Genomic DNA, 23585 nt, shown 5'->3' with positions numbered 1-23585 from the left:
ATAATCAATGTCGATTCAACGTTAGGTAAGGCAACCAATTGCGTCGATTTTCCGTTAGTTTTGAATGGCGTGCCTGACGTCGGATCAACTTGAACCCGATGAGCAAAACGATGTTGGATCGAAGTCGGAGATCAACGTCGTTTCGACGCCACGAGAAACGTCGATTCTACGTTGATTCTATGTCAGTTTGCTATCTGGGTAGCTTACCTGTTGGGTTTACCTCTCTCATTCTGGACACATCCAAATGTTTCCATATTCGTGATGTTGCGTATTTGCAGCTAAACTATTATTTATTAGGTAAAATAGGCTTTGTGGTTCACGTGTGTTTCAGTATCGACGAAAAAATATTATAATGAGCAAAAATATGCCACAGTAGACCGCTGCTCATGCTGAACTGCGCTGTTTACAATGAATATGTGCACGTGAGGCACCAGCGCATAAAACAGCTGAAATATACCATAATCAATTTTTGCTCACACAGTTAAGGCATAACTGGAGACAGTTTGAAAAATCAAGAACAACAGCAGTTAATAAGAATTATTGCTGTTAGTGAGGTCTTAATGCTGGACCGTTCTCATTTCGTTCCTCATATGGAACTTAAAGGATTTTATTTATTTATTTTTGCTAAGAGCAAGCCAGAATGAAAATATGTATTTTTTAATCAGTGTGTTTGTGTTCATATATATATATATATATATATATATATATATATATATATATATATATATATACCTAGTAAAGACTGTTTAATGACAATAGCATGCAGTAAGACTTTGTGTAAAGGTCTTTCTTTTACATTTTTACTGTAGCCTAAGACTATCCCACGTTTTTAAATTAACTCTTACTTTAAATTTTATAATGGTTTTTAAGGATGTTAAAATGTTATAATATAATGCTATTGATGTTTTACTTGTCCTTTCACCTTAGTTTACAAACCGTCAAAACTCATCCCTTTGCGCCACCTGGCGGTAGTTAAGTGAATTATTTTAACACGCGACTGAATTCAGTTAATGCCGCGGCACGGTAAAGCCCATTTAGCTTGTCCTCCTACTGTAGGTCTCCAATTATCTATATTTTGGGCATCTTTATCTGGTTTAGGAATCAAGGAGATTAATCCTTGTTTCATAGTTGTGACCATATCCTTTTTTAATACATTCATTAAACAATATGAAAAGGGGATCTTCCAATACCTTCCAAAAGTGTTGGTAAAATTCAATTGAAAGACCATCTGGACCCGGAATCCATTAGATTGCCCACCCTTTTTCATATATTGGAGAACTGACAGTAATTCCTCCTTCTTAAGGTCAGAGTCACAATGGTTTTTGAAGTCATTACTGATTAATGGAATAAAACCCTGAATGTCATTAGTAAATTATTTACAAAGGTCATAATTAAAGTTAGACTGATAAAGTTTTTCATAAAAGGAGCTGACAAAATCTGAAATTAGTTTGGGATCCTTGCATAAGGTGTTGTTAATATATAATGCACACAAATAATTTCTCTTAAAATTTCTTTTTTCAAGGGCAAAAAAATAGGCTATATTCCTCTCTCCCTTTTCTATCCATCTAGCTTTTGAATGCACAAAAGCTCCTCTGGCCTTGCTAAATACAAGTCATCAAGTTTTAATTTTAAGGACTGGAGTTCACTTTGCTGTGTTTGAGAGAGTGTCTGAACTTTCCAAAGTGTATCAATTTTGTTTAATAGTTCTGTTTCTATGCAATCTCTGTCTTTTTTCAATTCCTTACTTCTCCTAATAGGTAATTATCTGGATTTGAATTTAAATAACTACCATTTAGATGAATAATCTGATTTCTCTGAATTAAAGATGTTGGTGGCTAACGTTTCAATATTTTTTGTAAATATGTTATCCTCTAATAAAGAGTTGTTAAGTTTCCAATATCTACGGAGGCAGCTGGGTTTATGAACACTCTGTAAAGACAACACAATCAGAAGGCGATCTGAAAATGGAGCATAATGATAGGAGATATCTTTAACATGTTGTAGCAGACTGAATGAAATAAGAAATAGTTCAATTCTCGATTTTAAGGACTTTGACACATTACTCCATGTAAATTCAAATGAATTAGTATTAAAGTAGCGCCACGAATCCACCAAAGATAGATCTTTGTATAAGGAATCAATAATATTAAAGCATTGAGAGTGAGGTCTTACTTTCCTTGGAAACCTATCTATTAAATCATCGGGGACTTCATTAAAATCTCCCACGTTTATTAACTTGGCATTTGGGGTTGTTTTCAGCAATTGAGATAGAATAAGAGAAATGTCAGTGAAAAAGGTATTATTCATAGAGTGTGAGTTAATCCCATAAATATTACAGATAATAAAGATGGCATTATCTAATTTAACAGTTAGAATAACCCATCTGCCTTCAGGGGAGGACATAGAATTAACAATATCTCCTTTAAATTTATGAATTAAAATAAGAACACCAGCTGAATTATTTGACCCATGACTAAAATAAACCATATCGCCCCATTGAGCTTTCCAAAATTTTGAATCAGAAGCAGCCGAATGTGTCTCTTGGAAGAAAATAAAATCTGCATTATAACGTCTACAAAACAGAAAAATTGCTTTTCTTTTAATGTCATCTCTTAAGCCCCGCACATTAAAGAAACAATGTTCAGCTGTTTAAACTCGAAATTGTCCACTTACAAATAAAGTGTGATAAAATATTAGAAAATAGCTACCACAAAGAGCTGTATTGAACACTTAACTTGAAAGTTCTGTAACTAAAGCTGTTTCCCTTAAGAAGGATCCGGGAATTAGTAGTATTTTAAGGTCAAAAAGCCCTTAGAAGAAAGTAAACGATATAACTGGGCAAACGTGCAGAAAGAAATTAATTGAACCTGACCCGAAAACTGTAGTCAGTTTACGGATGCTGTGCTTAATTGGCAGCGATTCTCTTGTTATTGATAACAGCAAAGGGACTGCTGAAGCCGGCCTTCTTTCCCTCCTTCCGTGCCGCCAGGACAAGGGGCCAAAGTTTATTCCGACTGTCAATGTCCGCTTTGGAGAGAGATTCCTTGACATAGAGAGTGTGCTCTCTCAGATAGAGAGAATTCTTAGCTTCCACCCAAAGATGTCGCGGTACCTCCGTGTGGCGAATCTTATGATGATGTGTCGCGGCGAGCCATCTGGTCGTTGTTTGCCTACACGATGGACCACATCCACATCCTCCTCCAGCTTATCTTTGATTCGCGGGACCAACCTGGCAAGATGATTGACGCTGATCGTTCGGACATTTTCTTCGTCACGTTCTTTCACTCCAAGCAATTTCAAACACCATCTGCAGCTGTACATTTCTAGCTCTTCGACTCTAGACTTGAGAGATACATTCTCCTGTTGCATGTGTTGTATCGAAGTTTCGGCCTTACCGATCCTTTCGCCGTGAGTGGCAACATCTGAAAGGAGTCGATTGACGGTTTTAGATAAAGAGTTAACAGCCGCAGTTGTGATCTCAATGGAGTTCTCGATGTGAGTCATCTTTTGAAAAACCGCATCTTGCTTGGAGTTCAGGGACTGAATCGCGTTGAATATCTCGGTAAGCGATACAGCACTATCAGCTTTTTTTTTTTTTCCAGGAGGACTTTTGCTGGGTGTAGCACATCCGTCAAAATCCTTTTCAAACTTATCTTGTGATCTTAGGGAGGTTTTCTCCGGATTCAGGCACGGAGATATCCATGTTTTGTTCAAGAGATTCATAAGACATCAGACTGTCCAAGTTCCACGCGGCACGCAGGTTCCTATTAACTTGTTTTTTGCCCATTAAAGTCAAAGGCGGGATCTAGCTTTTGTTTTGCAGTTTTTAACGAATAAAATCATCCGCCATAGGGGCAAAATAACGACCCGTTGACCAAAAAAATCCTTAACTAGAACAGGTGCAAACAACAGATCTACTCAGCAAGACGCCATATTGGCCCCCCGCCTATATGCATTATACGAAATTATGTTTTGGGCGCACCAGTTGCACAGTTGCAGGACTGCCCTGCTTTAAAAAATTATTTTTGACTGTATTTTCCCAATTTAAACTGTTGTACTAGTTCTCTCATCATTGGTGCCATGTGAATAAACAGATACAGTGGCCTGTGTAATGTATTTCTTTACAAATGGCAGTCCAGTCCAAGGTGTCCTGTACAGGAGTTTGAAAAGATGCCTTCTAAATTTCTCTCTCACAAACACATAGAAAATGGGGTTCAGGCAACTGTGTGAATAAGCCAAAGCTTCTGTGATTTGCAGACTTAGATTGATTGCCTTACTGCTGTCACAAGATTGAGTTATGAGCTCATTCAGTTCTAAGGCTTTCACAAAAGCTGTGATATTGTATGGAGCCCAACAGCATAAGAAGACCACCATCACCATGATGACAAGGAGCATGGACTGCCTCCTGGTAGAGTGAGCTGTCAGGAGTCTCTTTAAAATCATTGAGTAACAAAATCCAATCACAATAAGAGGTAGAATTAAACCCAAAACATTCATTTTCAATATACCAAAAGTCCTTGAAGAAAGGTAAGAATTTTGATCATTTGTTGGGTAAGATATGCAATATTTGTGTTCATTGTTTTCTGTGGTTTTTAGGTGCATCAATTCGGGAAAGGATGCAGAAACAGCAACAATCCATGTGACCACACTTGCTGAGATCCCATATGTCCTTGTTCTGACTCTCAGGGCAATCACAGCATGAACTACAGCTAAGTACCGATCAACACTCATCAGTACGATAAAGAATATTCCACTATAGAATCCAATGTGGTAGACACTGAGGACCATAGTGCACATAACATCTCCAAAAATCCACTGGTCTCTGGCATAGTGTGCCAGGAAGGGGAGGGAGCAGACCAAGAGCATGTCAGCTAAAGCCAGGTTCAGAAGACAGATGTCAGTCATACTTCTCAGCTTCACACCCATCAAAACCACCCAGATCACCATTATGTTACTCAGAAGGCCCATCACAAAAAACAGGGAGTATAGCACAGGAAGAATGCTAGCTCCATGATCTTCATAAACACAGGAAAATCCAGACAAATCAACATATCCAGCGTAGTAGTCATAATAGTCATATGGTGTATCAGTAACTGGCTCATCATCCAATGTCCCATTTTCACTATAGTTGGAATAAAAAAAAAAGAAACTAAGGAAAACAGAACTCCACTTTTGACAGTTATTCATAATCTTTATGTACTACTTAAGTGTAATTTAATAATGTAATTTAATTTTAATATGTGCTATGACCTTACCTGGATAAAATATGATGATAAAGAGGACTATTGGTTACCATCATTGTCCGTGGACAGACAGGGGTCCTGTTCGTGATAAATTACTTCTATCCAAAAACAAAGCCAAGGAAATGTATTACTTAGTGGAAAAAACTATCTGCAGTCAACCAAAGCTACTACTGGATAACACTTCCCCTGTATAAATTAAGAAAGGATCTTGAAACAGTTTCATCAACAGTTTCACAAAGTCTGTTAACTCTGCAAGAGAAGACGAGGTCTTACAACTATATACGTTCTAATGTTCTGAGTTTGTAATTGTCTTTGATTAAAAGTGTAATATGTAAAAATTTCTTACAAATATTAAAGAATATCTCCCTAATTTCAAAATGTATAAAATCTATTAACTTTTAATAGAGCAGTTTATGACAATTAAATGAAGGAAAGCAGAACAGATCTGGTTTCACAACTCAATACTTACATGTCAGCAAAACTGAAGAGGAAACTAACAAATATTTTTCGTAGAAAAAAAGAGCAATGTTGCAAGAATTATTAAATAAAGTACTTCAAGATATATAGTTCACCCAAAAATTAAATCCTTTTCTCAGCCACGTTTTTCTGTCTGTCCGTTTTATTTTGTCTTCTGCGGAGCACAAAAGTTATTATATAGAATAAAAAAAAAAAAAAAAAAAAATATGCTACTGGTAGGTTCTATTTGGGTGCAGAATTTCTTAATTCATCATCATAAAAAAAAAAAAAAAAACAAGCAAACAAACAAAATAAAAAACAACAACTCCAAAACACTTAACTCCAAGGCATTCAGAAGTATGGTGAAAAATAAAAATCCTTTATTCTCACGTATTTACATACACTGACGCATTGTGACTTACAAGCCTTCATCAGTGTTTCAAACTACAAACACACTCAGAGTCCATTTTAAACAATCAGTTTGTCACGACACAGTCACCTGGTTAAATGTAAAAACAGCACAAAGCATTAATTGTAGAGGCTTGATAGTACATGCAGGAAGGCCCGCCAGGAGAGCATTACAATAGTCCAAGGCAACATAGTGTGTGTGTGTGTATTGTGCTTTTTCATGTGCATTCTGTCCCTTTTTATCAATGTTAACATCCTTTGATACAAATGTATATAAACTACAATGTATCACTGCCTTAGTTAGATTTTTGTTGACTGCAGAGCCACTCGGCACGTTCTCAATAAAGAGTCCTACTGAAGATACCCAAGAGTCTCCTGGTCTTCACTTCTGAGCTTCCAACTGTTTTGGTGCTGTGACCCCCATAGAGCTTCTCACCTCACATCGTTCCAGACTGAATTCCAGAAACCCTTTTTCAGCTCAAAAACGATTTGGTGAGTGTTACTCTATCCAAAGAACCACTACATACAATGTGGTTATCCTCTGTGCCATCAGAGAAGTGTTAACAAAAAGCTGTAGGATTTGGTTAAAAGACTAGTTATCCTTTGCTTTGCCAGTGAGGAATGTTCACCATCTGTTCACTCAGAGAAGGTTAACAGCAGTTACAGTGTTTTAACATATTGGTTATCCTCTGCTTTTTATCCTCTGCTTTGTCAGAGAGGTTATTGGTGTATCCTCTGCTTTGCCTAGGAAAGTTAACAGTTTTTATGTGTTATCAAGAGTATCCTCTGCTTGCCAGGGAAGTGTTAGAAGTGTCCTGTTGTGTCAGGAATACTTGAAATGTTGAAAATGAATGCTAAGCTGATTCCAACAACTGAGAAAGGTGGATTAGCTACTCCTTCATGGACAGACACAACCCATTCTCACTCCAAAGGCGTCAAAAACCGAAGCATGGTCAAGCGCCACTAGCGTCACTTTTATGATGCCAAATGTGCCTCTCGGCGTCGCAATATCATCCCAAGTAGGGCTCGCTGCAGCCTGCGGTGGACATCCAACCCCGCCCACATCCAAGCGTGACGTCAGAAACCCCGCCCACATCCAAGCGTGACGTCAGAGACCACACCCACATCCAAAGACGTCACACATCCAACCCTGCCCACCCGGATGTGCCATCATAAACCGCGCCTATATCCGTCTATGTCACGTTCTTATTAAATTTCAAACAGGAAGAAGCATCGAGAAGACTAGAAGATACGTTGAAGAAGTTTTTGTTGTTTTTAATCGGTAAAAGAAGGAAATATTGTTTTGCGATCATCAGAAAGAAGAAGAAGTTGTTGTTTTCTTTATTTGCCAGTTGCCCAGAAGAATAAGAAGTTATCTGCCATGGCTGTAAGTAATGAAAAATTCCATTCTTAGCCCGGTGTAATTCCAAAAGTGTTTGTCACACTGTATGTCTCTGCTTAACGTTAATAGTAAAAATGGTAAAATGTATACATTAAATTATCAAGGAATATTTTGTTAGACATGAAGTGAAACTAACAGCACAACGATAACTGTTACTACGGTTTGTTATGAGCCTTAGTAAAGTTACAAAGACACGAGGCTGACTTCACACAGGCACGTTATAAGGCTACCAACACTGCTGTGTTTACTTTCATGATGTCTTTAATGTTCCTTACTGTATCCTGATAAAATGTATGTGCATTGATTCATCCTTCATGTTTTTTTTTTATATCCCTGACATAATACTGATCTCTCTCTCTCTCTATCTCTCACACACACACACACACTTCACCTCTCTCACATACATGTACTCCACTGGCCCCACGCAAAACACATAGAATATATTTAATGATATACACTGACAATTCGTGCACAATAACTTGTTTGAGCAACCACATCATTTCACTATGTCTTACTTGATAACTCTCTGTTCGTGGCAAATCTTTGTATCCTTCTATATTAATACGAATAATATTTATCATGTTTTACAGTATCCTACACATCTACAGTCCAAACGTGATCCAGAACAGTTCTGCCATGATGGGGGGTTTGAATGTCCCTGTTGCAGTTTCACCACTGAAGAGAAGTTTTCTTTTACACTTCACCTAGAGAACCACATAAGTCATGCAGTGGAGCATGGAGGTATGGTTAGAGCATGTCTTTAGATATTGATTGGTTTTTGTGTTCATATCATATATGCATGTATATGTATGTTGTATAATCTAAATATGTATGTGAATCTCAAAGAACAACAAGATGAGCTGTAGTTTCTTGGGAAACACTAAAGTGATGAGAATATTGTTGTTATTTATCTATGTGTGTTTTGTAACTTGCTGTGTACACTCTACACTTTTGTTAACTTTTTTTTCAACCATCCTACAGGTTACTTCATCTTAAAATGAATGGCCCATGGAAGATCATTAAAACCAAGGTACAATAATGCAATCATCAGTTTTTTTTCAGTCCTTGTTCTGTAGTTTTATGTAAAAAAAAAATTAAATATATATTTAAATATTTGATAGAATATTCCAACCCAGAGAGAGGGACTGGATTGTTGTCTGTTCATGCTGATGGTAAGCTGTGAATTACAGATTCTGAGCAGTTATGGTGATGGCAAAAGTTTAGTTTAGTTTACATGCAGTATTTAGATGAATACGGTCTAGTGTTATCTGTACAGTACAGTAAATTGGTGTCAGTAAATTTTAGTATTTGAATTTTCTCAATGGTATTTGTTGTCTGTTTCAGTATGCACTCTATATAGCCCTGGACTGGACATTTGACTTTAGCTAGGTGATGACCTCAAATTTTCTTTTGGAAGATTTTCCTTATATTTATTCTTTCCAGAAGTTTTTCGAATGCATTCTCAGTTTTTTATTTTGTGTTTTGTCTGTTAGGATGACATCCCTCAGCTCCGAAGGTGGTGGTGTGGTTTGCTCTTGCAAAACATGTCACATCCAAGGTACACACAACTGGTTAATGAAATGAAATGGATTCTTCTGCATTCAAACTACCCAGACACACTAAATGTTTCCTCCTAGAATGTTAAGCAGTAACAAAACTTTGGAGAGGCCACAATGTTGAATGTTTAGAAATGTGTTGAATGCTTTGAGTGGTTGGAAATACTAAAAATATGCTCTACAAATGGTCCATTTACCTAACCTTTGAGTCTGTCTTTAGGTTGTCAGAGTCCACCATCACCAAACAGCCAGCTAGTAAGGAAACTGTGATGGGTCAAGATGACAGTGATGAGGTAAAAACTTTTTTTTTTTTGTGAAAATAATTATAGTAATTTTAGATTTACCCCACAAACACAGTTTATTTTGTACTTTCAACAGAAGATCGAAGAGGAACTGAAGAGGAAGTTGGGACATTGGTGTAGCATGGTGCTGGGTTCAGAGCCACTGTGAGCTGTTCCATGGAGAGGTGACAGAGCCTGAATTTCTCCAGATAGACGAAGAAAAACAGTCTAATATAATCAAAGACTACCTGAAAGGAGAGAAAGTCAATGCCATGTTTCTGGGAGTAATTTAATTTATAATAATTTATGTACTCTACATTGTTGAATATTATTGTTTTGTGAAATAAATATAACAATACCCAGTGAAACAAGGGATGTCTTTTTATTGATCTTTATGCATCCGTAGGACTTGGACACATATTTATATATATTTGTGTTGATGGAAAAAGGCCCAAAAGTCAATGCCATGTTACTTACATAATCTATCAAAGCAACCAATGACTTAAGCCTATGTATGTGTATCTTAGTCTATATAAAGAACCATCAATCCTATCATGCAAATGTTATAGCACTTTTTTGCGGGGTGATAAACTTTTTTTTTCCATGCACATATAAAAAATATTAGTGTGTAGATCATAATTGTTCTTGTATATAATTAAAAGGAAAATAAAAATACTTAAAACCAAATGAAGTATATAAATTTGCCAAAGTCAAATTTTTTTTATTTAAAATGAAAGAAATATGAAAAATAAACACATTAAAAAATAAAGAGGGGAGGATTCCAGTTATTGCATAATACCCATATTAATCCTTAAAATAGTGATATGATCACTAACGTTCCCACCTTATACCGTATTTTTCGGACTATAAGTCGCACCTGAGTATAAGTCGCATCAGTCCAAAAGTACGTCATGACGAGGGAAAAAAACATATAAGTTGCATTTATTTAGAACCAAGAACCAAGAGAAAACATTAACGTCTACAGCCACGAGAGGGCGCTATATGCTTTTTTTGGTAGGCTACAGGAGCACAGAGCAGCATATAGCGCCCTCTCGCGGCTGTAGACGGTAAGGTTTTCTCTTGGTTCATTTCTCTCGGTTCATGTCAAAGTAATTTTGATAGATAAGTCGCACCTGACTATAAGTCGCAGGACCAGCCAAACTATGAAAAAAAGTGCGACTTATAGTCCGGAAAATACGGTAAGTGAAACATATTTTTAGAGAATTAGATAATTAAAAATGCCTTAAACAAAATTGTCTACTTAACTTTGATATTGTCTAAGGTATGTTACAATCGATCATAAAATATGTGAATTTGTCATTACATAATCGAACAGCGAAAGGCATAAATATTTGATTAATTTGCCTAAGTATAATCAATCAAAGCAGGCATTTTACCAGCTGTTTGGATGAATTTACTTCCATACATTAGAGATGTGGCCTAGGTTTAATTTGTACTATTTAAATTTATGTGCTACAAGTTATTTAACCTGTATTAGTAAAACGAAAGATAACATTATTTAATTTGATCCCCGAAATAACATACTTCCTCCATTTTTGCACATGCGCACAACACATGGGTGTTCACCTGGCATCGCCCGTTGACATATTTTTACGTATGGCATAGGCGTGGCGTCTGACGTCACACTTGGATGTGGGCAGGGTTGGATGTCCACCGCAAGCTGCAGCGAAGACGCACTACGACCTGCATTGCTTTCAGTGGGAAGCTTTTGGCGTCAGAATTTCAACGCGAGGAAATTAGATGTTAGGCTTGTTTGAGATGAGCAAAATCTGCGCAGAACCGATCACCGGTGATCAGCGCGAGATGCATGCCAGTTAGAAATGTGTCCGAGTGACGTTCGCCTTGCTCTGATGTCATGCTGACGTAGGTCAAAAATCTCTCGCGAGCGCAAGGCGCACGTGTCGGATTCTGCAGTTGGGCGCAGTTGCTCTCCACCGACTGCGCTGATCAAAACCACGATGGAAAACGACTTGCTGACGACACAGCTTAATGCTCATTGGTTTAAACAACTGTGATATAATGTTCTCATTTAAAATGTTTGATTTTAAAACTCTAATATCATGTTTTGTGTGTTTATGTTATGTGTGAATATTCCCAAACTATCTGACAGTGCGATCTCTTTGGGTTATGTAATTTAATTTTTATTTTAAAAAATCTAATAAATAAAAACACATATGTCTGTATTAAAGAAAAAAAATATTGATAAACACGTCTTTGGTATGTAATTAAATGGGTGTCTTGTTCATTTCATTTATTTTCATATAAAAGCAACAGAACTTGAATTACATCCAGTTTATTAGCAACACTGTGCACAAGCGTGAATCCCGCCATAGCCATCTTTGATCTCACAGGTGTCAGATCCACTATGAGAAGAGAGATCTGTCCGGCTTGCCTGTATGGAAGGCCGTTTCAGCATAAAAACGTTCCAGCGTTACTCGTAGTAATTATATTTTTACTAGTAACAATTAAATTAAAGAGCTCTATAATTTAATTTGTACTAGTAACAATTACAATTATAGAGCTCTATAATTCAATTTTTACTAGTAACAATTATGATTGTGGAGCTCTACAATTAAATTGTTACTAGAAACAATTACAATTACAGAGCTCTATAATTAAATATTTACTAGTAAAAATTATGATTATAGAGTTCTCTAATTCAATTGTTACTAGTAACAATTCCAATTAGAGAGCTCTACAATTCATTTATTACTAGTCATATGTCTCCATTAACTTCCATTCATTTTTAGTTATAGAGCTCTGTAATTCAATTGTTACTAGTAACAATTACAATTATAGAGCTCTCTAATTGAATTCTTACTAGTAACAATTGAATTACAGAGCTCTCAATTGATTTATTACTAGTAAAAATACACATTAAAGATATGTGTAATTGCAGAGCTCTATAATTGAATTACAGAGCTCTCTAATTGAATTGTTACTAGTAACAATTGAATTAGAGCTCTCTAATTGTAATTGTTACTAGTAACAATTGAATTACAGAGCTCTCTAATCATAATTGTTACTAGTAACAATTCAATTAGAGAGCTCTGTAATTCAATTATAGAGCTCTATAATCAAATTGTTACTAGTAACAATTCAATTGTAGAGCTCTCTAATCGCAGTTCTTACTAGTAATAATTAAATTACAGAGCTCTCTAATTCAATTGTTACTAGCAACAATTTGATTATAGAGCTCTATAATTAAATTACAGAGCTCTCTAATTGAATTGTTACTAGTAAGAATTAAGTTACAGAGCTCCATAATTCAGTTCTTACTAGTAACAATTAGAATTAGAGAGCTCTGTAATTGCAATCTTACTAGTACAAATTGAATTACAGAGCTCTACAATAGCAACTCTTACTAGTAACAATTGCATTACAGAGCTCTGTATTCGGCGACATATCATTATGCTAATCGTGCCTTATGCATATTCAACTGGGGTATATAAACAGGCAGGCGGGAAACTTTGGCGCCCGCAGTCGACATGGACGAAGTACACGGTGGAGAGGCAGGGCAGCAGTCTGCAATATCTGCGATTTGTATCCAAACCATTAAATTCAAACACAATACCATTTTAAAATCCCCAGGATGTCTCCTAATAAAATAAAAAGAGAAAATGCAGATAACACATTCATAAAAGAAATTATAGACATATTAGTGCTCTTAGTGCAAGTTGTCTAAAAACAACCTGGTGCTTCCTAATGTGGGACACTGAAAAGTCTATGATAAAAGTCCAAAATCTATGATAATGATGATAGTAATAGTAATGATAATAATAATAATGATATTGATAATAATACAATTTTATAATAAAAGTTCTGAAAAGGCCAAAGTCTATGCTAAAGGCCAAAATCTATGATAATGATGATAGTAATAATAATGATAATGAAAATCGTCTAGTAATTCTCTTGGTTATGGATGGATTGATAATTGAACATCATCAGACAAATAATACAATATGAAAGTTTTTAATGCTTTTATTACAAAGACATTAGCCAACTATTTTCATAGGCTAGGTTATTATATATAATATTTATTTTTATATATAAAAGAGTTAAATGCACAGTCAGAATTCCTCACTGTTCTCTTGTTCATTTTACTTAACAACAAACACATGCAACCACAACAGGCATAAGCTTATTTGAAAGCAAAATATAAAATCTTGCAACCTGGAGAAAAAAAAAAACTTTAGGCTAGATTTAACCTTGAGTCAAAATTTATAAAAAAGTTTAAGACTATTTGGCCTAATGTTTTCTATTTTACTAAACAACAAACACAATCATTCTATTATTGCATAACAATACTAAACACTGTAAATATTTCAAATTCATTTATACTCCTTAATATCAAGATGGTCAAAAGGTTTTCATCTCAGGCATCATCTTAATTTTGCTATAATGTGAACATGATTAATATGTTACCCAAGTCTGTAAAATATTTCAGGATACTTTAGAACCACACTACAGGGCTTTTATTTTGAAACGCACTTTTGTAGGCGAGAAATCTGCAATCTGTTTTGCATCTCATGAATTGGAGTTTCTACTAGTAATAATACAATTATAGAGCTCTGTAATTAGAATTGTTACTAGTAAGAACTGAATTAAAGAGCTCTCTAATTCAGTTTTTACTAGTAACAATTACAATTAGAGAGCTCTATAATTCAGTTTTTACTAGTAACAATTGAATTAGAGAGCTCTCTAGTGGAATTGTAGAGCTCTGCAATTGGATTATTACTAGTAACAATTGAATTACAGAGCTCTGCAATTGAATTCTTACTAGTAATAAATGAATTGTAGAGCTCTCTAATTGGAAGTGTTACTAGTAAAAACTGAATTATAGAGCTCTTTAATTCAGTTGTTACTAGTAAGAATACAATTGCAGAGCTCTATAATTCAATTAGAGAGCTCTACAATCATAATTGTTACTAGTAAAAATTGAATTATAGAGCTCTATAATTGTAATTGTTACTAGTACAAATTAAATTATAGAGCTCTTTAATTCAGTTGTTTCTAGTAAGAATACAATTGCAGAGCTCTATAATTCAATTAGAGAGCTCTTCAATCATAATTGTTACTAGTAAAAATTGAATTATAGAGCTGTATAATTGTAATTGTTGCTAGTACAAATTAAATTATAGAGCTCTTTAATTTAATTGTTACTAGTAAAAATATAATTACGACGAGTAACGCTGAAACGTTTTTATGCTGAAACGGCCTTCCATATGCCTGCGCTTTGTTCACTCCTCTCACTGCAGCCGCCTACACTCGCTTACATTTCAGGCGAGGCGAGGCGCATCTCAAACAAGGCTGTTTAACGCTATGAAATCACGTTCAAGAAGTCTCATTCAGCACACATCGCGATACTTGCCACCAGTTTACAAGTGGCACAGGTTGGGTGAGTAATCTAAATACGCTCTTTTAATGCCTTTTATAAAATGTATTCTGTCTTCTTTATTAATCAAATTAGCGCCATATGTTTAATCGCTGTATTATATCGGTCATCCGCGGCTGTCTTTGAGTTTCATTGTGTTTAACTAAATGAACACTGTACAGCTGCTAACTAGTGTGATTAAACTCTATCTGTAACGTGACGTGCCATAGACCTTCGATCCGTTTTATATTAATTATACATTTCAGGTTCAATGATGTAAGTTGTTTTTGTAGTAAAATCATGGTAAACACGACACTTACAATAGTAATAAATGAAATGTTTAGTTAAAACACAGTAAACGGAACATTTACCATGTTTTTACCACAGTAACTGTAGTTTTACTATGGTATATTAATAATCAATACAATAATCACCAAACCAGCTATGTTTGTATCACTGTAATGTTAGTGTTTTTATGTGCTTTTATATGACAGATATCACAGTAATCATATGTTCTGTACCATGCTTTTAACGTACCTTTTAATGTAAATCCAAAAAAACAAAACCAATTAAAAATAAATAATAAAAAAATGTATTTTTCCTTCTTGCAGTTCATTCATATCAGTTTATATCTAAATATTTTGCTCACAGATCATTATTAACATTCTGTATATAATTAAATTTTATTTTCTCTCCCCTTTTTTATTATTTTTATTTTTAGCTGAAAAGACGTAAAGGCAGTCAGCCCAGTGGTGTTTCTGGAGAGGTATTCCTTCAGAAATGGATAAAACTGAAAGCTACGGAGGCAGACATTTGCAGCAGTAAGTCTGTGATAGTTTGTCCCTTTTATCAAACATTCCTGCTGTTATAATTTGTACAGCATTTGTTGTTTCTTAAAGGTCCTATGACATGAAAATTTCACTTTCTGAGGTTTTTTAACATTAATATGACTTCCCCTAGCATGTATGTGGTCCCCAAGTTTCAAAAAATTTTAATCAGTGTAAATCGAGATTTTGCTATCTTTCTCTGCCTTTGAGAAAATGGAAGCTCAAACGGGCTGATCTGGAATCTCCTCTTTGTGACGTTGTAAAGAGAAATGTTACCTCCCCTTTCTCTGCTTTGCCCGCCCAAATATTTACATATAATTCAGTCGCAATGTCAGCAAAGGCGTTACAAACAGACTTTTATGATATGGATTCGACAGCACCGGCACAAACAGTGAGTAACCCTGTTCATTAATGCCTGATCTGTGATCAGTGATTTCTGATGTGTAGTTAATCATTCAAGTTCACACAGACTTTCTTTCTAAATCGTTTAATACTGTTTATGCATCAGTGAATCAAGCCAGTGACTAAACGATCAACTTCACGTTGTTTCTCTTAGTAGCATGAAACAAATCTGTTATTTAAATTGTGATTTAACTACAGAGAGCGATCAAAGAACGCTCCCTTTTTTTCGGAGCTCTCACACATCGCGAGTATATCTGCACACTTGCCCAAACTGCCGTTACAATGAATGACGCTGTTATGCTGCACAACAAAGCTCTTACTGTATTCATGTGTTTGCTTGTTAGTTGTGGTGAAAGCATTTTGTGAGAGAAAACGTGTTGCAATAATGACGAGATGACTGCATTCACGCGATAAACAGACTCTGTCTATTCAATACTCATCATTGCAGCCTTTCATGTGATGGGAAAAGATCGAAAAAATAATTATATAATCAACAAATCCACAGGCCAGAGGGCTAATATCAGGATATAAAAAATGCTTTTTATTTCTAAATTTTAAATGTAAAAATCATACTAACAATATAAGTACACCTAAGGAAACATTAAGAAGTATTTAAAGAAAAGGAAATAATCCATGTCATGGGACCTTTAAACTGTTGCACTGTCCAAATACCCACACTTGCCATCTTTGCACTTGACCACTTGATTACTTATTTGACGTCTTTCCTGTATTTGGCCTAGTGTTCGAGTTTGCATGTTGACCATAAGTGTGTGTCGAACTTTTCATGACCTGATGACTGTGTTTCCCAATCCTGGTCCTGGAGAACCCCAGCACTGCACGGTTTTGGTGTCTCTCTTATCTGACAAACACACTTTTGAGGTCTTGGAGTCTTCACTGATGAGCTGATGAGTTGAATCAGGTGTGTTTGAATAGGGAGAATCTCAAATGTGCAGTGTTGGGGTTCTCCAGGACCAGGATTGGGAGCCACTGCCTTATGGGACACACTTGTGTTTAGAGAGATTTTTAATATCTAATTATCAATATTTCACATACTGTACATGTGAAAGCTTTCCGTGACCTCTTGTGAGATCTCGGCAAAAAGTCTGACGATTTATTCCAAAACATGATGTATGATGGGATACACTAAGCATTGTATAGTGCTCCGGAGCAGTATTGGAGAGGTTTAGTGTGTGTTAAGGACGCTGTGCTTTGGCATTATTAAGACCGGGGACAGTCTTGTGCACACACTGTCACGTACACACACTCTCAAGTGGCCAAGACTGCAAGTCTGGGTATCTAGACAGGTTCAAAGTCTTAAAAATGAACCCTAAACACGGTCGCACATCAAAGTCTTAATAATTCTTGCCATGATCAGCTCTTGCCGGTACGTTTGTTAGAATATTTTTAAATCAACATTTACTTATCAAATGCTCTGGTCTGAATCTTATTTTAAATTAACTTTATTATATGTTTAATGAGCAATATGAACTGCACACAGAGTAAGTAGAGATTATCTTGTTTCACAGAAGAGAAGGAAGCAAGGAAATGATTTGCAAACTGTGACTGGACATTTTTAATCTTATGGTTTTAAAAACACACTTCCTGTTTTAAAAGCAGACAATTATCATGAAATTGGTTTAGTTGATATAAACACCAATTGACATTATTTCATTGTTTTGTAAATGTTGTGTTATCAATTGTGGACTGATAGTTGATTGGTTTGAAGCAAGAACTTACACTGCACAGACTAAAACACATTTGTGAGAGAAGTCAGGAACTTTGGAGAAAGATTTTAGAGGAAAAAAAGACACATTTACTGCAATAATAGATGAATTCTAGAGGCTATAACTCCAGTCTCTGAGTACTACACATGCTAATGGAGTCTCATGAGCAAGTCCTTTGCCTCTGTAACTTTTTCTTAATTCTTGCAGAATGAAATTTTTATTGCTGTGTTTTACTTTGTACAAATGATCTCATCAGCCAAATGAGGGGTTTTGACCAAGTGATGCTCTTGATAGGACTGAAAAGACGATGGGGTAAATTGTCTTCAAAGAAAAAGCTTCTCAAAAGGTCTTAAAGCAGCTTGAAGAATGGTAAGTGTACAGTACTGCAAGAGTCATAGTTGCTCACCCTGCTAAAATCACACAGAACATAAGCTGAGCTATCTGTCCATTAAACAACTTCATCTGGATTGTTTGTTTTAGAGAAGAGAAGAAGATCATGATGGGGAGATGACACCAGTTTCGATGAGATGATGAGGAATCATTATTTTCTGAAACAGTATCAAATGTCCTATATTTATCACAGTTGACTGGATGGGACTGTGTGACTTTTAAGGACATTTCATCACTCATATGTGTGAACTGATTAATATATTTGGTTAATGTATTTTTGATGATAATTATTTTCCTTGAATCTTATTTGTCTTGATGCTACTTTATCAACTTTATAGTCCATGCTTCAATAAAATGAATATGGTGAATATTGTGTTCTGATTCTTGATTCTTGGAAAATAAATCATTTTACTAGTTAAGCTCATATGTGTTTATTTTAGACTTGGAAAAACTACGTATTAATTATTGGGTTATTTTTTACTTAAGACATAAACATTTTTGATCGGATTAATAACATCTAGGAGATCAGTACACCAGAAAGTTATTTTTTATATTTTAGTAACAATTATGCAATTTTTTTGTGAAATAAAGGGAGTTACGAGATTATTTTGCATTACAAGATGGTGCCATGGGCTTTATTGTTACAAACACTTGAGGAATAACTGAGAATGTAGCAGGAATGATCAATGTGGATCTTGTACTGTATTCAAACCAAGAGCATGCACATTACTGATGTCCAGCACCTGAGGAGCAAGATACGGGGGTGAGGAGGACATTTTTACACAGATTTTTGCTAATTAGTTTATATATATATATATATATATATATATATATATATATATATATATATATATATATATATATATATATATATATATATATATATATATTAGTATTCTTAGCCCTGCATGGATTTGTCCTTGTGTAATAGTTAAATATCACAATGTGTATAAATTGTCCTTCATTACTGCTTTACAGTGGGGAATAGATAACGGCAAGTTGTTGCAGGTTCATCCATTATATTTATTGCCATTTACTTCAAAAATCAAATAAATAATCTATTATTTTCATTATTAAATCATTTCTTTCTAATTTTTCCATGTTTCATCAGATTGCCTCACAATGTCCTGTCAAAAGGTATAATAGCCATGATGTAACAATAGAAAACGGTGGACTGTGAAAACTGTCAGATATAAATGTGACTCAGCTCAGTTTGTTGTCCACGATGAGGAGAATATATATATGTAGGTTTTACTGCCCTTCTACCCCCAGGGGCCCAGTAGCACCCCCCGGAAGAGCCCAAAACTATACATTTCAAATGGCTGTAAATCAGAGTCCAATTTACATATCAAAGATAAAATGGGCAGGATTATTACTTATGCTATGCTGATAAAATAATGTTGAGCTCATTTTTCAGAAATAAATGGAAAGCTGGCATAAAGGCATTTTAAATATTGCTCACTGTAAAATACCACATTTCAGCCTGCCTCTCAAATATATCATAGAGGTTTGCACAATTAACATATTTAGATATCCAGTTTTCCTTAAAATAAATAATTTATTTCGTTTCGTTAATAAAAAGTTTTAAACTACATTACCCACAAGCCTCCGTCATTAGAGAGGATCCAGGGTGCCTTGTCTCCAAAAAGTTGATTGATGAGGGTCATAAAAGCCACCTGTTTGTACACCCCCCTCCCCTCCCTGTACAGCCCAGTGACTTAAATATGAACTTATGAACTGTGGAAAATATTATTGTGTCTATGTTTTAAATTGTAACAAATTAAATGAACAAACTGTCTTTTAGAAGAATGTGTGTAGGTGTTGTTCTCTCTCTCTGTCTAACTTCAGCAGAAACTGCAAGGCTAGAAAATATCAGAAAGACACCTGTGAATGTCAGCGCCCTGCACAGTGGAAAAGTACCCAAGGAGGAGCCACTGTGAAGCAAGAATATATAATAAACTGCTTATGCTTTGTAAAACATTCTGGACTGCCCAGATGTTATATCTTTGGTAGACTGTAATCCTGAGCTCAGAAAAGACAATTCTGATTCTTTATTAAAAGATTTTCTTAAACCATATACAAGTCTCCAGTTTATCATTTGACGAATCAACGAACTGGGAGGAAATCTCTGTTGTGAAAATCCTGGCATGGTTTAAGGGTGAGAATAACCCGGCGTGGTTTTACTATATATTGTATGTAAAATTCAAGAAACCTTTGACCCTTTTTCCTTCGTGAAAATCCCGGCGTGGTTGACAGTTTAAATATAAAGATTGGTATACATTTTTAACTGTTGTGAAAATCCTGGCAAGGTTTAAGGGTGAGAATAACCCGGCGTGGTTTTACTCTATAAGGAAAATAGGTTGTATGTAACATTCAAGACCCCTTTGTGAAAAATCCCGTTGTGGTTAACAGTTTTAAATACTAGGATTGGTCTGATGTATGTGTATGTGTGATTGCATGAAAATATAACTCGTATTTGGGAGGTCAGAGTGCTGCGCACCTTCTCTGGACCGTCACTTAAGTGTGACCTGGTAGGAACGGACGCAGTACTCTTGTGGCCCAGAGAGAGAAACTGAAAGATAAGCCCTCGTATAAAGGGATAAGTGTGAAAGAAATAAAACACGGGTGAATGAGTGGCTGATGGCTGAAAGACACATATCATTTAAAGAACTATTGTTACCAAGTGACAGAGAAAGAGTCAAATTACCCCCAAGCAATTTGTTGTGTAGATTACTGGGACATAGTAAATATTGTGAAAGGTGTGATCCAGATAGGGAAACAGTACCCCTATTAGGATGGCTACATACGGGGAATCGTGGGAGGGATTATGTAAACAAATGCTTAAACACTCAGAGCCCAAAGACAGAGATAAAATAGGAAAACAACTCGGAAAGGCATGGGAGAAGCTGAGTAGCCTATATGGGTGGGAAAGAGATACAAAAAATGGAGGGAAGTTGCTAAAGGCAATCTTAGAGGAGGAGAAAAGAGCCAACGGTGAACTAGAAATAGCGCGGAGAAAGGGTGAAACGGGCTCTGTATGGCAGAAAAGAAAGAGTAACAAGGACATAGCAGAGAAGTAGGCAGAATTGAGAAAATGGAGCAGAATAGCGGCTGCTATGGCAGCCAGGGTAAAAAGTGCTACATGGGCAGAGGAGAAAGATCGGAGTCCACCCCCTTATGCCCCGCCCACAAATAAAGTAACGGCATCAGCCCCAAAGCAAATGCCATTGTTTGAAATAAATGAAGGGGTGGTTAAAACCACAACTAAAACAGCAAAAAGTGACGGTACTTTTAAAATCACGAAAGGGCAAATAGATGTAACTCTCAGTGAGAGAGATAGGGAAGAAAAAGAACGAGAACACCAGTTACAACAGTATGAAATAAAGGTAACGATAGAACAAGAAGTGAAACAGAAAGTAAAAGATGCAATAAAAACAGAGAAAACATAAGTCAATTGCAGGGAGAAATAGAGGAGGGATTGGAAGAAGTACAGAATATAATGAAGGAAATACAGGGAGAAAGTTTCCAGATAGGAAGTATACCATTGAGGGAAGGTGGTAAAAGGAAGAGCAGCGTAGGGGAAGGCAGCATAAGAGGAATGTCTCCAGGGGGCGCCACAGTCAGAATGGTAGGAGATAATAAAGATAGCTTAACCATCACAGGATATGACTTAGACATTGATTTGAACCAGAGAAAACTAAAACAAGAGGATGAGATCAGGAGTGAGTTTGAACCATATGAACAAACCATACCACATTTTTATGGGGAAACCCACCACAGTGTAATGGCAGAAGATGGGGCTCACCCGTCCTCCCCCAGGTTTACCACCTCTTTATCAGCATTACCCGACGTAAGACGAAAAAGTTCAAAATATCAAATGCCACTGATGAGGGCTAATGTAACTATCCAGAATACAAACCGTGGGGCCATTCTGACATGAATGCTGTGTTGAGTAAATTACCAGTAATAACAAAAGGAGGAATTAGATTGTTAACAAAATTCGTAACCCTCACACATGGTACTGATTTGGCCATGGGTGACCTAAGAGCCCTACTGGGCAACATAATGACCAAAACACAAGTAGACACAGTAGAAAGGGAAGCCAGAATAAATAAGGTTGCAAATGAAGAACCTTTGCCAAGACACATGACAGATGTGGGCACTGCACTGGGTAAATTGTACCCAACCCCAAAATTGACTTACCAAAGGATAAAATTCAAAATACAACCTTTAGAGTCTGCATCAGCCTACCTTTACAGGTGTGAGTCAGAATGGGAGGAGAGAACAGGGGAACATCCTGACTCCACCCCCATATGCCAAGAATTCTATAGGCAGGCTGTGGTAAGAGGGGTCCCAGCAGGGGCAGTAGCTGCCATCGAAAATAGCCCAGATATGAGTGGAGGAGAAGGAGAGGTATGGACTAGACACTTTATCCACCATGTAGACAGGGCCGTGGAAAAACAGGGAAAGGAAGAGACAGAAATAGAGAAACTTAAAACACAATTGCTTAAAATGCAGATTGAAACTGAAAAAGATAAAAATAAGAAAAAGCCAAAAGATACCCTACAGCTACCAGTAGCTCCAGTGCCAGGGTATGGGGGGGGGGGGGGGGGGGGAATGAAGGTGTACAGCAGACAGTCCAGCAAAAAGTAGACAGATACTGGCCAAGTGACTACCCATATGATCCACTACCAGACTGGCCCCCTAGACAAAATTTTAGGGGTAGAGGTAGAGGAAATAACATGAGAGAGCAGGGGTGTTTCCTATGCGGGGCTACAGATCATTGGAGGCGTGAGTGTCCTGAGGGACAGAGGGGACAACCTCCTGCACGGGGACGGGCTCCTGTCAGAGGAGGGCCTCAGAGAGGGGGAGGAAGAGGTGTCCCTAGAAGTGAAGGCCCGTGGTCTGCCAACCGACAGGTGCCCAGACAGTGCCCAGTCTGGGACCTGGCAGATTACGCGGATTACTGACGAGACCCACAGAGAACCAGCAGGGGGGCTGAGGCTGAGCCTTTCCTGACAATACTGGTAGACAACCAGCCAGTGCGTGCCCTAGTGGACACTGGGGCATCCTTCTCCACCATCCAGAATGCTATGGTGGACACAACCTCACTGACCTGCAGGACACAGGAAGTGAGAGGGTTCTCTGGGGATATCGAAAAATGGCCACTGACAAAACCACTGCTAGTGCAAATAGCAGGCCAATCAATATTACATCCTTTTCTGTGCTCTGCAAGGGTGCCCTCTGCTCTTTTAGGAAGGGATTTATTAGTAAAAATGGGGGTAAAAATACTATGTAGCCCTGATGGGGTGATTGTGATATTTCCAAATGGACAAAAAACTAACTGTTCAGTCCAGGGAGGGGTGGTCCATGAGGGTGGTCAGTGGGTAGTGGACAGTGTAAAACCAAGAGGGGCAGATATCTATTGGCTGTTACTCACAAATCCGAATAACAGCAATCTGGCAGGCCTAATGACAACATGGGGAGGCTGGATGCAGTCC

The 23585-nt window shown here is 36.7% G+C and overlaps 2 protein-coding genes and 1 long non-coding RNA gene across 5 annotated transcripts in view; 1 reads left to right on the top strand and 2 right to left on the bottom strand.

The window, feature by feature from the left end:
* LOC132158072 (uncharacterized) overlaps nucleotides 1-23585 on the bottom strand; it is a 411555-nt gene that overhangs the window by 46616 nt on the left and 341354 nt on the right. The gene's annotated exons all lie outside the window — the stretch shown is intronic.
* On the bottom strand, nucleotides 2727-5392 carry LOC132158070 (C-C chemokine receptor type 5-like). Its single transcript, XM_059567323.1, has 2 exons — nucleotides 5256-5392; nucleotides 2727-5122 (listed from the first exon to the last, which is right to left on the bottom strand). Exons 1-2 carry the CDS (start codon nucleotides 5297-5299, stop codon nucleotides 4045-4047), a joined length of 1122 nt encoding a protein of 373 aa, XP_059423306.1. The 5' UTR covers nucleotides 5300-5392; the 3' UTR covers nucleotides 2727-4044.
* LOC132157677 (uncharacterized) lies at nucleotides 8121-9358 on the top strand. Its single transcript, XR_009437589.1, has 3 exons — nucleotides 8121-8250; nucleotides 8491-8539; nucleotides 9286-9358. It is a non-coding gene; the product is annotated as an uncharacterized LOC132157677 (long non-coding RNA).

This window comes from Carassius carassius, chromosome 15, assembly GCF_963082965.1.
Source record: "Carassius carassius chromosome 15, fCarCar2.1, whole genome shotgun sequence".
NCBI classification, from domain to species: domain Eukaryota; kingdom Metazoa; phylum Chordata; class Actinopteri; order Cypriniformes; family Cyprinidae; genus Carassius; species Carassius carassius.
This window is presented reverse-complemented; position numbering and strand designations above follow the sequence as displayed.